Source organism: Mobula birostris, chromosome 13 (genome assembly GCF_030028105.1).
Source record: "Mobula birostris isolate sMobBir1 chromosome 13, sMobBir1.hap1, whole genome shotgun sequence".
Lineage (NCBI taxonomy): Eukaryota > Metazoa > Chordata > Chondrichthyes > Myliobatiformes > Myliobatidae > Mobula > Mobula birostris.
In genome coordinates, this window is record NC_092382.1 from 85,198,651 (window position 1) to 85,213,595 (window position 14,945).

Sequence of the window (14,945 nt, forward strand, 5' to 3'; positions counted from 1 at the left end):
AATAAGATTTATCTCACCAATGTTAGTCTCATCACCAAACTTTAGAACACTGTCTAACGTAACTGACTGAGAAGCCCCAGTATCTCGAAGAATTTTCACTGGTACTGGGGTTGACCCTTCCTTTACTAATACAAACCCATCTGACATAAAATGATCGGATCCCTTCTTAACTCGGTCAGACCTCTCAGTCCTTAACTGAGCCTCAACAGAATGTTCAGAACCCTGTGGGTTTATAGGTGCTTCAACATACAGATCACAGGCATTTCGGACGGCCTCCTTTTCCTTTTTCTTCTTCGGGATGGAATAATTAGCCATCATATGACCAGCTTTCTTACAATAGTAACAAGAAAGATCAGAATATTTCTCCTTCAACTGCTTCCCTTCATCCTTACTCTTGTTACTAATCCCAGCTTTAACTTCTGGTTTACCCTGGTTATTCCTGCTACTCTTTTGGAAGCTCTTATTCCGGGTAAACTGAACCTTATGAGTTAAAGCAAACTCATCTGCTAATCTAGCAGACTATTGCAAAGTGGCAGCATCCTTTTCATCTAAGCATGTCTTTATGTCATCATGGATGGACCTTTTTGAATTCTTCAATTAAAACCAACTCTTTCAAGCTGTTAAAATCATCATTTACATTTTCATATGTGCGCCGGCATTCAAAACACACAAACTTCTCATAAGCAAATTTCATACAACAATTTTCTTAACTTACTAAACCTTTGCCTGTATGCTTCTGGGACCAACTCGTAAGCTTTCAGCACAGCCTGTTTCACAATGTCATAATCAGCTGCTTCATCAACTGTCAAGGCAGAATAGGCTCGCTGAACCTTCCCCTTAATTACACTTTGTCAGAGAATTGGCCAACCAGCTTTTGGTCACTTTAAACTCTGAGCAAAATTCTCAAAATGCTGAAAGTATTTATCAACCTCTGCCTCATCAAATGGAGGTACCAATTTAACTTCCTGGCTGGACTCAAACTTATCACCAGAGTGTAACATTAGACCCCTTTGCTGCAATCTATCTTTTCCAGCTCATACAGCCTCTGTCGTTTTGCTTCCTCCCTCTGTTTTTCTGCCTCCCTAGCCTCAAGCTGCCTCTGCTATTCCGCAGCCTCCATCTTTCATTTTTCTAACTTGTACAGGAGCGCAAACTCAGTGGGTTTACTTTCAGAAGACACCTCCAACTCCTCCACTTTAAACACACCCTTGGATAAACAATGCTCAGTTATTATCCTCTGCATCTGTGACCTCCTCATTGTCAATTTCACCTTTCCAAGTTTTAACTTTTTAGCAATACTCAACAACTCAATCCTTCTGGCATCCTCCAATGCTTCAGAGGTTGGCGCTTGCAGAAATCTATCAACATCCATTGCTGCTGATTTTTCACACACAAATAAATCAAAAGGGATTTCCCCAATGAAACTGATAATCAATATGCCCCCAAATTTGTTCATATCCCGGACGCAGGCCCCAATTTTGTTACGAACCGTAACGCTTTAGAAACGAACCAGTAGCAATAGACTACACCTGGAGTCTGGTTTTGATGTTAAAATCACTATCTTTATTAGTATCTACTTATAAGATAGTAACTAAAACAAGATAAACAAAATTGAACAGTGTTACGTGTGTGTGTGTGTGTGTGTGTGTGTGTGTGTGTGTGTGTGTGTGTGTGTGTGTGTGTGTGTGTATATATATATATATATATATATATATTTAAATATAACTCCCAAACTATTGAGCTTAGGGTCTTGAGATGGTAAAGTATGAAAGTTCAGTTCATCCATGGAATAGTTGATGAGAGAGAGATATTTGTAATCCAGGGTAAATGTCGAGACAAGGCAATTATGTCAAATTCCACAGGCTCCACGGTGGTAAAACAAGAGAACAGTCGCTGTAGATTTTATCCTTGTCGTTCCAAATCCACGTACGAATTATCACCGAAAGGGACTTGTCACAAGGGGTATCATCTTCAAGTGAATTACCAGACCATACCCAGGCACATAAGACATAAGTGGTCTTCACAAATCCGATCCACTCCAATGGATCAAATGAGGTGATAACCACACATTCGATGTTCACTGAATCAATAATTAACCCACCCTTGTGGGCATAGGAACGTTCTAAACAGTGACCCTTGGCCACTAGTTCCCTTCTTTCGATCCTTCCATTTTTTCTCCTTTGTCTCTGTCTGACTCTGAGTGTCTGTGTCCTCGGTTAAAACTAAACAAGCTGTGAGTGATGTAAACAAGCTGCAAGTCAGACTGATTCACCTTCTCAATCTCTCTCTCTCTCCCCTAAAATGACAGTCCACAGGAAATGAAACCTCGAGATTCATATCAATGCCCGCTCCCCAATGTGAACTGACTGGTGTGCCAGTAGTTGGGATGACTGAGTGAATCCTTTCCCACAGTCTGAGCAGGTGAACGGCCCCTCCCCAGTGTGAACTCGCTGATGACTCCGTAGGGTGGATGATCGAGTGAATCTCTTCCCACAGACTGAGCAGATGAACGGCTTCTCCCCAGTGTGAACTCGCAGGTGACGCTGTAGGGTGGATGATCGAGTGAATCTCTTCCCACATTCTGAGCAGGTAAACGGCTTCTCTCCAGTGTGAACTCGCTGATGACTCTGTAAGTCAGATGATCGACTGAATCTCTTTGCACATTCTGAACAGGTGAAAGGCTTCTCTCCAGTGTGAACTCGTTGGTGACTCAGTAGGTCGGATGATCGAGTGAATCTCTTCCCACATTCTGAGCAGGTGAACGGCCTCTCCCCAGTGTGAAGTCGCTGGTGACTCAGTAGGGTGGATGACTGATTGAATCCCTTCCCACATTCTGAGCAGGTGAACGGCTTCTCCCCAGTGTGAACTCGCTGGTGGGTCAGTACGTGAAATGAATGAGAGAATCTCTTCCCACAGTCTGAGCAGGTAAAGGGCTTCTCCCCAGTGTGAACTCGCTTATGACTCTGTAGGTTGGATGACTGAGTGAATCCCTTTCCACATTCTGAGCAGGTGAACGGCTTCTCCCCAGTGTGAACTCGCTGATGACTCTGTAGGTCGGATGACCGAGTGAATCTCTTCCCACAGACTGAACAGGTAAACGGCCTCTCTCCGGTGTGAACTCGCTGGTGCACCAGTAGGTCGGGTGACCAAGTGAAACCCTTCCCACAGTCTGAACAGTTGAATGGCCACTCCCCGGTGTGAACTGACTGGTGGCTCAGTAGCTGAGATGACAAAGTGAATCCCTTCCCACAGTCTGAGCAGCTGAATGGCCTGTCCCCTGTGTGAACTCGCTGGTGACTCTGTAGGGTGGATGAACGAGTGAATCCCTTCCCACATTCTGAGCAGGTGAACGGCTTCTCCCCAGTGTGGACTCGCTGGTGAGCCATGAGGTCAGATGACCAAGTGAATCCTTCCCAGAAATTCACCAGATGACTAGCCTCTGCCCAGTGTGAACTGTCTGGTGTGTCCACAGGTGGGAAGACCGACTGAATCCCTTCTCACCCACAGAACAGGTGAATGGCCTTGACCAGTGTGAACTTACTGATGTACCTTCAGCTGAGATGACTGAGGGAATCCATTCCAACAGTCTGAGCAAGTGAACGGCCTCTCCCCATGTGTAAAATGATGGGCGTGCCAGTCAGTCAGATGATCGAGTAAATCCCTCCCCACAGTCTGAGGAGGAAGGATGATCGAGTGGTTCTCTTGCTCCACTTCTTAAACATCTGGACAGAGACAGCAAAACTGGTGTGTTGTGTTCAAGATTCCCATAGAAAAAATCCTTGTAGTTTTTAACCTGTAAAAAGATTTACAAAATCCATCAATGGGTGAAGGACAACATTTCAGATGAGATTACTTTAGTCACCAAGGTGTGATCTGACATCACACTGTTACAGTGACAGTCAACCCAAGTTGGAAGGAGAAATCATCTTCTAACTGTGCAGAGTGCTGGTATATGGAATTAAATGGTATCTGGTACCTGGAATTAAACTCTCTGATGCTCTTCCTGTCTATATACGAATGGTGCATTTCTGCTGTCTCAAATCTGTGACTTGGATCAGTTTGACTCTCTCCACTGGTATTATTCCCTGTTCCCACTGAGCTACATAGGTCTCTGGCTCCACAGTAACTGAAACACTCTCACACAAATAGCCTTTGTTGACCTGCAGCTGGGACTTTCTTTTATACACTGTTAGATTAAATTGCCACAGTTTTAACGCCATATAAAAATTTGCTGCTGAGATGAACGGTCGGTCTGATAAAAGGAATTAGAGTGAATTAAGGATTCTATTTAAGGTTCTTGTCACAGTCATAGAAAAGTACAACACAGAACAAGACCCTTCAGCCCATCTAGGTTGTGCTAACTATTTGAACTTTCTACTCCTATATCCCTACTATCCAGGTACTGACACAAACCTCTTAAATGTTGAAATTGAGGTCACATTCACCACTTGTGCTGTCTGCTCATTTCACTCCCGGATGACCGTCTGTGTGAAGAAGTTTCCAGTCATGTTCCCCTTAACATTCCATCTTTCACACTAAACTCATGACCTCGTGTTGTTGTCCCACCCCATCTCAGTGGAGAAGGCCAGCTTGCATTTACCCTATCTTTACTCCTCATAATTGTGGTACACCTCCATCAAATCTCCCCTCAATCTTTTACATTACAAGGAATAAACACCTAACCTGTTCAAGCTTTCCTTATAACCTAAGTCCTCCAGACCTAGCAACATCCTTATGAATTTTCCCTGAACTCTTTCAACCTCTTTTTCATCTTTCCTGTAGGTAGGCGACCAAAACTGCACACAACAGTGCAAATTAGGCCTCACCAATTTCTTATACAACGTCAACATAACATCCATCTCCTGTACTCAGTACTTTGGTTTATGAAGGCCAATGTGCCAAAATCTTTCTTTCCGTCCCTACCTAACTGGGGCACCACTTTTAGTGAACTATGGACCTGTGTTCCCAGATCCCTTCCTTCTACATCACTCCTCAGAGCCCGACCAGTCACTGTGTAAGACCTTGTTCCTACCAACGTGCAACACTTCACACCTGTCTGCATTAAATTCCTTTTTCTGTTTCCCAACGCATTTTTTCCAGTGTGTCCAGATTGCTCTGCAAGCCATGATAGTCTTCCTCACTGTCCACTACACCCCCAGCCTTGGTGTCAGCCACAAATTTGCTGATACATCTAACCATGTTATCATCCAGATATCTGACATAGATGACAAACAGCAACAGATCCAGCACTGATCCCTGTGGCACACCACTAGTCACGGGCCTCCAGTCAGAGAGGCAACAATGTGCTACCACAGTCTGGCTTCTCCCAAAGACAGTGTCTCATCCAATTTACTATCTCATCTTGAATGCTGAGTGACTGAACCTTCTTGACCAACCTCCCATATGAGACTCTGTCAAGTGCCTTGCTAAAGTCCATGTAGACAACATCCACTGCCTTGCCTTCATCCACTTTCCTGATAACTTCCTCGTGAGGCTCGATAAGATTGGTTAGACATGACCTAGCATGCACAAAGCAATGCTGTCTATCCTTAATCAGTCCACATCTATCCAAATAATTATATATCCAGTTCCTGCACATACGTTCCAATAACTTTTCCACTACTGATGTCAAGCTCACCAACGTATAATTTCCTAGTTTATATTTGGAGCCTGTCTTGAACAGCGGAATAACATTGGCTCCAAACCTCCAGTACCTCACCTGTCACTGTGAGTGATTTAAATACCTGTGCTTGGGCCCCACCAATTTCTGCACTTGTCTTCCACAGGGTCATAGGGAACAACTTGTCAGACCCTGGTGATTTTTCCATGGTAATCTGCCTTAAGACAGCAAACACCTCCACCTCTGTAATCTGTACAGGGTCCATGAAGTTGATGCTGCTTTGCCTCACTTCTATAGACCCTGTGACCATCTCCTGAGTAAATACAGATGGCAAAAAAATCTCCCCCATCTATTTTGTCTCCTCATATGGATTACCATTCTGATCTTTCAGAGGATTAATTTTCTCCCTTGCAATCTTTTCACTCTGAACATATCTGCAGAATCCCTGAAGATTCTCCTTCACCTTGTCTGCTGGGCAACCTCATGCCTGCTTTTATTTCTTTCGTAAGTGTTCACTTGAATATCCTGTACTTCATAAGTACCCCATTTGTTCCTATTTACCTGTAACTGGTATGCACCTCCTTTTTATTGATCTGGGAGATGAAAGCCAAAGGGGTGATAGAGCTGCATGGTGGAAGGTGGGTTTGTGTGTGTGTGGGGGATTAAACTAAAGTTGCTGAAACTTTTCATTCCTGACTTTATCTGAAGTCTGAACAACATCTGTCTCCACAACTCTGCACTATATGTTCTGTTATTCAGGCTCCTCATGTTAGCCATTTCAGCCCTGGGAAAAGCCTCTGACTATCCACATGATCAATGCCCCTCATCATCTTAGACCCCTAAAAAAGGCTTTAAACATAAACAAGGAAATTATACATGATTTGAGGATTTGTTAGAAGTATACAAAATTATGAGGGTATGGATAGGGTTAATGCAATCAGGCTTTTACCACTGAGTTTGGGTGGAACGACAACCAGAGGTCATGGGTAAGTGGGGAAGGTGAAAATTTAAGGGGAACGTGTGGAAAACCTCTCAGTGAAATGGTTGAGAGCGTGGAATGAGATGCCAGCACAAGTGATGCATGTGAGCTCAATTCCAGCATTTGATGAGAAGTTTGAATGGGTATCTGTGTCCTGAGTAAATACCGATGCAAGAATGCTATGTAAAATCTACCCTATCTATTTTGCCTCCTCGTATAGTCATAGTCATGCTTTATTGATCCTGGGGGAAATTGTTTTTTGTTACAGTTGCACCATAAATAATTACTAGTAATAGAACTATAAATAGTTAAATAGTAATATGTAAATTATGCCAGTAAATTATAAGTCCAGGACCAGCCTATTGGCTCAGGGTGTCTGACCCTCCAAGGGAGGAGTTGTAAAGTTTGATGGCCACAGGCAGGAATGACTTCCTATGACGCTCTGTGCTGCATCTCGGTGGAATGAGTCTCTGGCTGAATGTACTCCTGTGCCCACCCAGTACATTATGTAGAGGATGGGAGACATTGACCAAGATGGCATGCAACTTAGGCAGCATCCTGTTTTCAGACACCACCGTGAGAGAGTCCAGTTCCATCCCCACAACATCACTGGCCTTACGAATGAGTTGTTGATTCTGTTGGTGTCTGCTACCCTCAGCCTGCTGCCCCAGCACACAACAGCAAACATGATAGCACTGGCCACCACATGTCCACACTGACCCCCTGGATGGACACAGGGGTCACCAGTACCTTAGCTCTCCTCAGGTCTACCACCAGCTCCTTAGTCTTTTTCACATTATAGATACCATTCACAGTATAGATTACCATTCACTGATCGTCCAGAGTGGGCACGTTTCTGCACTGACCTTCTCCATGTTTCTATGACAGAGAAGCTGGCCAAACTTGATTGGAAGGGGAAACTGGTAGAAACTGACAACAGAGCAGCAATGGCTGGAGTTTCTGGGAGCAATTCGGGAGGTGAGTGATAGATACATCCCAAAGAACTGGAAGCATTGTAAGGTCTGGAGGGCAGAACCATGGCTGAAATGAGAAGCCAAAGCCAATGTAAAAACCAAAGAGAGGGCAAACAAAAGAGCAAAAACTATTGGGAAGCTTTTAGAAACCAACAGAAGATGACTTCAAAAAAAGTCAGCTGAGCTCAGGGCGTGGAATTATAATATTGTAGTCACTAATGAGTCTTGGTAGCACCCAACAGCCTGAGGCATTTAGAGAAACAAAATATCCGGGGCCTCAATATCTCTGGAAACCAAGGTTCCCTGCACCAGTTACCAAACTTTTATTTTGACAGGCACATACAACCCTCGAAACTTCACTTCTGAAGAACTCCCACTTACCAAGTGCTCCTTTGCCAGAAACATCCTGTCCCAATTCGCACTTGTCAGATCCTTTCTGATACCACCAAAATTGACCTTTCCCAAGTTAGAATCTCAACCTGTGGTCTAGACCTCTCTCTTTCCATATTTACTTGGAATCTCATGGTTTTATGATCACCAGGTACAAAGTCTTCCCATACACTAATTTCTGTCACTAGCCCTGGATCATTTCCTAATAGCTTATTGCACACTTCTACTTTGAGAATTCTACTGGTTGAGAGCACATTTGACAAACTCTGCCCCATCTAGTCCTTTTACAGTATGGGACCCCCAGTCAATATATGGAAAGTTAAAATCACTTACTGTATCAGTCTTTGTTTCTGGCATAGTCTGTGATCTCTCTGTAAATTTGTTCCTCTCAATCCCTCAGACTTTTGGTTTCAACCAAGTCCCAGTAATGGTAACAATATCATAATTCAATACACTGAGCTCATCTGGCTTTCCCATGATGTTTCTTGCATTTGATTTACACAGCTCAGTACATTCGAAGCACCATGCTCAATCTTTTGATTGTTGACTTTGTCTGAAGTTTGAACAACATCTGACTGGTGTCAAGAAAACAAACACTTCCTCGATGTCACAGAAACAAAGGTGCTGGTTGTGGATTACAGAAGGAATGGAGACAGGCTAACCCGTATTGACATCAATGGATCTGGAGTTGAGAGGGTAAACAGATTTAAGTTCCTTGGCATAAACATCGTCGAGGATCTCACGTGGTCTGTACATCCCGGCTGTGTGGTGAAAAAGGCACAAGCATGCCAGTTTCACCTCAGAAGCTGAAGAAGTTTGGAATGTGCCCCCAAATGTAAAGAACTTTCTACAGGGGCAGAATAGAGAGCATCTTGGCTGGCTGCATTACTGCCTGGTATGGGATCTGTACCTCCCTCAATCGCTGGACTCTGCAGAGAGTGGTGCGGACAGCCCAGTGCATTTGTAGATGTGAACTTTCCACTATTCATGACACTTACACTGACAGATGTGTAAAAAAGGGCCTGATGGATCACTGGAGACCTGATTCACCCCCAACCACAAACTATTCCAGCTGCTACCATCCGGGAAATGGTACCACAGCATGAAAGCCAGAACCAACAGGCTCTGGGACAGCTCCTTCCACCAGGTCATCAGACTGATATATTTATGCTGATACAATTGTATTTCTATATTATATTGACCATTCTGATGTACATACTGTTTATTACAAATTACTACAAATTGCACATTTAGATGGAGACGGAACATAAAGATTTCTACTCCACATGTATATGAAGGATGTAAGTAATAAAGTCAATTCACTTCAATGACTCCACTATCTGTTCTGGTATTCAGGCTCCCATCCACCCTGCAACTTCAGTTTAACATCCACTAGCACTAGCAAGCATGACCACTAGGATATTAGTCCCCTTCTAGTTCTGTTCCCCTAACTAACAAATCCCCTATCAGCCCTTTGACTTTCCTGTGCTAGCTAATTCCCTGCCAACAGTTTCTAACGTGGTCTACCTGTTGTCCTGGGGGATGGCCACAAGAGTACTCAGTGATGGCTATTTAACCTCATTCTCCTTCCTGACTCTCATCCAGTTTCCTGTGTCCTGCACCTTGGGTGTAACTCACCTCTCTTCGTGTCATATCTATCATCCCCTCTGATTTCTGAATGATCCGGAATTCATCCATTTCCAGCTCCAACTCCCTAACGTGCAGGGTCATAGGGAGTCAGGTATGTGAGGGTATCAGGGACACTGGAAGTCTCCCCACATTCCCACCAATGTCCCCTCTAATTTGTAATGACCAGTGTGTTCAAAAATCTTGTGCTGCACAATTCTTGCCCAGTGACAACATGTGAAAACTGAACTTTATATACAGAGGTATTCATTTCAACAGCAACCAAATCACTGGCGATAAGAACTTTGATCTCCTCTGGGTTCAATTGAGTTCATCTGCACTCTCACACAACCTATGTAGCAGGCCTATAGCAGGTAATGAAGGATTTTCTCACCAGTGCTTTTGCACACGGCCTATATGTGATTTTCTTGCTAAATTATGCTTTAAAAAGTCAGATTTCCAAATATCACTCCACTTCTTCCCACTTGCAAATTCTCCAGCAACTTTTGCATTGCCACAATACACACAGGGAACACCAGTTTCTATACTGGACATAAACATTTCTCCTGAACCCTCCCCCAGGTGACTGATGGTGGTGAACTTAGTGATGGCAATACCAATGAGTATTATCTCGCAAGACAATCCAGGTATTACCTAACCGGAAACCTTGGTTGAAGTATGAGGTCAAGTCCCTTTTAAAGGCTACTGCTGTGGCTTTTAGGTCCGGGGATACCAGTTGCTACACGGAATCCAGGTGTAAACTCCGGAAAGCCATTAAGGGCGCCAAGAGGCAATATCAAGCCAAGTTGGAAGTCCAGGCTAACCAGAGGGATGCGGCAGGGTCTAAATGAGATCACTGAGAGCAAAGAAAAGGCTGGGAATATCAATAACTGTGATGCTTCTCTTCCTGATGAACTAAATGTATTCTACGCCAGATTCGAACAGAAAAGGAGCATCCCGCTTCCTCCGGATGAACTGGACCTGGTGGCATTGAGGAGGGCGTTAGAATGGCCTTCCTGAGATAAATCCAAGGAAGGCCTCGGGCCCAGGTGGCGTCCCAGGACAGGTTCTCTGGGCCTGTGCAAGCGAGCTAGCTGGAGTGTTTGCTGACATCTTCAACTGCTCCTTGCTTCAGTCTAAGATCCCCTCGTGTTTTAAGAAGGCATCGATAATCCCAGTGCCGAAGAAGAGCAAGGTGGCATGCCTGAATGACTATCGACCTGTGGCTCTGACATCAATTGCGATGAAGTGTTTTGAGAGATTGGTTATGGCACACATCAACCACAGCCTACCGGTCAACCTCGACACTTTGCAATTCGCCTACCGGAGCAACAGGTCTACGTCAGATGCCATCTCTCTGGCCCTACATTCCTCCTTAGGACACCTGAAGAATAAAGACGCATACGTAAGGCTCCTTTTCATTGACTACAGCTCTGCCTTTAATACCATCATTCCAAATAAACTGATTCCTACGCTCCGGAACCTGGGCCTTAGCGCTCAGATCTGCAGTCGGATCTTCAATTTCCTCACAGACAGGACCCAGGCTGTAAAAATAGGGGACAAGCTGTCCTCTACAATCACTCTGAGCTCCAGTGCCCCACAGGGCTGTGTACTCAGCCCCCTGCTGTACTCACTGTACACCCATGACTGTGTAGCCAAGTTTCCATCGAACTCAATATATAAGTTTGCTGATGACACAACAATTGTAGGCCGTATCTCGGGTAATGATGAGTTTGAGTACAGAGAGGAAATTAAGAACCTGGTGGCATGTTGCAAAGACAATAACCTATCTCTCAATGTCAGCAAGACGAAGGAATTGGTTGTTGACTTCAGAAGGAGTAGCGGACCGCACGACCCAATTTACATCAGTGGAACAGGTCAAAAGCTTTAAGTTCCTCGGGGTCAATATCACAAATGACCTGACTTGGTCCAACCAAGTAGAGTTCACTGCCAAGAAGGCCCACCAGCACCTTTACTTCCTGAGAAAACTAAAGAAATTTTGCCTGTCCCCTAAAACCCTCACTAATTTTTATAGATGCACTGTAGAAAGCGCTCTTCTTGGGTGCATCACAACCTGGTATGGAAGTTGTCCTGTCCAAGATCGAAAGAAGCTGCAGAAGATTGTGAACACGGCGCAGAACATCACACAAACCAATCTTCCATCCTTGGACTCACTTTACACTGCACGCTGTCGGAGCAGTGCTGCCAGGATAATCAAGGACACGGCCTACCCAGCCAACATGCTTTTTGTCCCTCTTCCCTCCGGGAGAAGGCTCAGGAGCTTCAAGACTCATACGGCCAGATTTGGGAACAGCTTCTTTCCAACTGTGATAAGACTGCTGAATGGATCCTGACCCGGATCTGGGCCATGCCCTCCAAATATCCGGACCTATTTCTCGGTTTTTTTGCACTACCTTACTTTCCATTTTTCTATTTTCTATTTATGATTTATAATTTAAATTTTTAATATTTACTAATTTTTAATATCTTTAATATTTAATATTTGTACTCCAGGGAGCGGAAAGCGCAGAATCAAATATCGCTGTGATGATTGTATGTTCTGGTATCAATTGTTTGGCGACAATAAAGTATAAAGAGAAGGGCAGTAGTCTGTCTCATTGGAGTCTGGAACATTTGTGATGTGAAAGCTACTTGTTGTTCAGGGCAAAGGTGCTTGGTATCATTATGTACCCAGAGTGAATGGGTCAAAACATGTCCTCACGGGTAGAAAGGTCCAGAACAAGAGGAGGTAGAACAAGCAACACACACAAAATGCTGGAGGAACTCAGCAGGCCAGGCAGCATCTATGGAAAAGAGTACTAATGCTGAGTTCCTTCAGCATTTTGTGTGTGTTACTCGTTCTACCTCCTCTTGTTCTGGACCTTTCTCGCCATGAGGACATGTTTTGACCCATTCACTCTGGGCATCTGCAGACTTTCTCTTGTTTGTGATTGGAGATAGAACAAAGGTGATTTTCTCACCTGGTGATATAAAAGATTTTCTTCCCTTTCTCCGAGTTCCCAATCCTTGCATTTAGACAGCTGGAGCTCAGTTCTGTCTGAGAGATCCATCGGCTCCCATTCCCTCATCAGCCGGAAGCTTCCCGGGGCCCGTGTTCGGAGCCTGGGGCTGAAAGAGAGGGAAGGGAGCAGGACTGTCCCGGGATTCCAGGTCACGATGTCTGGAGTTCACAGCAAATGTCCCCGAAGTCGGTGTTGAAAAACCCGCGCCCAGAGATTCATTCTTACCGGCAGCTCACATCTTACCTGAGCCGATTTCCTGAAGCCCATGGATACCCGAGACCATTTGCATACTGCACGCATGCGTGATATTCGGGACCATCCGCAACCCTGACGCCTGCGCATTCGATCGATGCTTCAGCGACAGCGAAAATTGCAACGCAGAGGTTTCTGGGTAATTACGGTGCCATTAAAGGTTTCTGCAAGCAAAGGTTTCACGTCCGTACCTCAGTTTTTTTTTAAATGTGGATAACTGAGCAGCTCTTTTAACGCACAAAGCAGCTCCCATAAACAATACACTTAATATCAGCAAACTTTCCGCGTTTCTGATGCCAAAGTAGAACCTTCTTACAAATGCAGATATAAAACACGGGGGACCACCAAGCTGTCTGAAGCGCGGTCCTTTGAAAAGAGTGAAAATGACACAAAACGTTGAAAAGAGCAGGGAAGAAGGAGTTTAACCAACTTTAACAAGAGCCCTGAAGAACGTCATAACCCCAGTGCGCTCAGTCTCTTATTCAGCCTGGAGAGAAGCATGCAGGACATTGATGCAGGTGTGTTGGATCAGAGGCATTGGTCATGTGGATAGCCGGAGGCTTCTTCCCAGGGCTGAAACAGCTAACACGAGGGGTCATAGGTTTAAGGTGCTTGGAAGTAGGTACAGAGGAGATTTCAGAGCTACGTTTTCTAAACAAAGAGTGGTGTGTGTGTGGAATGCATCGCCAGCAACGGTGGTAGAGGCGGACACAATAGGGTCTTTTAAGAGACTCTTAGATAGGTACATGGAGACTAGGAAAATAAAGGGCTATGCAGAAGGGAAATTCTAGGCAGATTCTAGAGTAAGTTACGTGGTCGGCACAACACTGTGGGCCGAAGGGCCTGTAACGTGATGTAGATTTCTATGATTCCGTGAAATTCAAGGGAAATCTATCCCACGGAGTGGTGACTAGTTGCAACCTGTCATCACAGGGAGAGTGAGAGGGAAACGGCAGGGATAGATTTTGATATACTGATATGGAACAGAAACATGGGCAGGGACCAGATGGGCCGAGTGGACTCTACAGTATACATTGTGAGTGTGGTAGAGATAGTAAGTACCTGAGACACGGGATTTGATACAGAACTGCTTTATCTTTCACAGATCCACAATATTAAACATCAGTCCAGTTTAAGGCTAACATCAGCAGATCAGACTGCTCCAATCCTCAGTGACTAGGGTTCAGTACTGGGTGCGATGAGCAGCCGCAAGAACTGCAAATTTTGACGGTAGCAGTCCCTCATGAACCTGCAGCTGCCTTCAGTCATCGTGATGGTTAAACATTTAGCATAGAACTGATTTGAATTTCCTCCCTGATGTGAAGTTGCTGATGTTGCAGCAGCTGGGATGATTAAGTAAAACTCTTTACTCACTCTGGACTGAAATGTGGCCTCTATTTATTGTGAACTCACCGGAGCATCACAAGGTGGGTTAACTGAATGAGTCTCTTTGCACACACGGAGCAGGTGAACGGCCGCTTCCCAGTGCGAAGCTGTTGTTGTATCTGCGAAGGCCGACTGAATCCTTTCCAAAATAAGAGCCAGTGAATGACATAACACTGCTATCAACGTCATGGCAATGTATCCAATCAGATCACGGACATGGACACGTGATCGGGGTCTCCTTGTAGCGAGTGGGGCGCTGTCTTCTCCAGCATCTCCGCCTCCACATTCAAGGATCGGCGGCATTCAAGCGCTGGTGAAGTGACAGATACAGCGGAACTAACGTGTTTGTGATTCCCATGCACAAGTGCTTTGACTTTTCTACACTGTTAAAAGTTTGCAAAGCATATCAGTGGGTGAAGGACAGTATTTCAATTCAGAAAATTTTAGTCTCCATGGTGCCTTCTGATAAAAACACTGTCACAGCTCAAAACAATTTGGAGGAAAAAGACTTCATCTTCTAACTGGCTACAGTTCCGGCATCAGGCACAATATCAAACTCTCTGCTTCTCTCTCTGTATCAAAATCGATCATTCATCCCCTTCATCAGTCTGTGACTTGGCTCAGTTTGTCTGTCTCCTTCGCATTCTGAGCATGCGCCACACACCCACTGAGATCACGTTTTATTTACACGGCTG

At 44.7% G+C, this 14,945-nt stretch overlaps 2 protein-coding genes across 3 annotated transcripts in view; one reads left to right on the forward strand and one right to left on the reverse strand.

Moving 5' to 3' along the window:
• The window catches only part of LOC140208031 (uncharacterized), a 150,501-nt gene that overhangs the window by 57,411 nt on the left and 78,145 nt on the right, over window positions 1-14,945 (forward strand). The gene's annotated exons all lie outside the window — the stretch shown is intronic.
• LOC140207088 (uncharacterized) lies at window positions 1,676-14,353 on the reverse strand. Of its 2 annotated transcripts, XM_072275409.1 has the most exons (4): window positions 14,278-14,353; window positions 12,856-13,028; window positions 12,571-12,718; window positions 1,676-3,793 (listed from the first exon to the last, which is right to left on the reverse strand). In XM_072275409.1, exon 4 carries the CDS (start codon window positions 3,384-3,386, stop codon window positions 2,334-2,336), a length of 1,053 nt encoding a protein of 350 aa, XP_072131510.1. In that variant the 5' UTR covers window positions 3,387-3,793; window positions 12,571-12,718; window positions 12,856-13,028; window positions 14,278-14,353; the 3' UTR covers window positions 1,676-2,333. The 2 variants fall into 2 exon arrangements, with proteins under 2 accessions (XP_072131510.1, XP_072131511.1); XM_072275410.1 differs by lacking the exon at window positions 12,571-12,718.

What these genes read in the sequence shown, in the direction of transcription:
- LOC140207088 (XM_072275410.1), bottom strand. Translation starts at nt 3,386, where the DNA reads ATGGCTCACCAGCGAGTCCACACTGGGGAGAAGCCGTTCACCTGCTCA.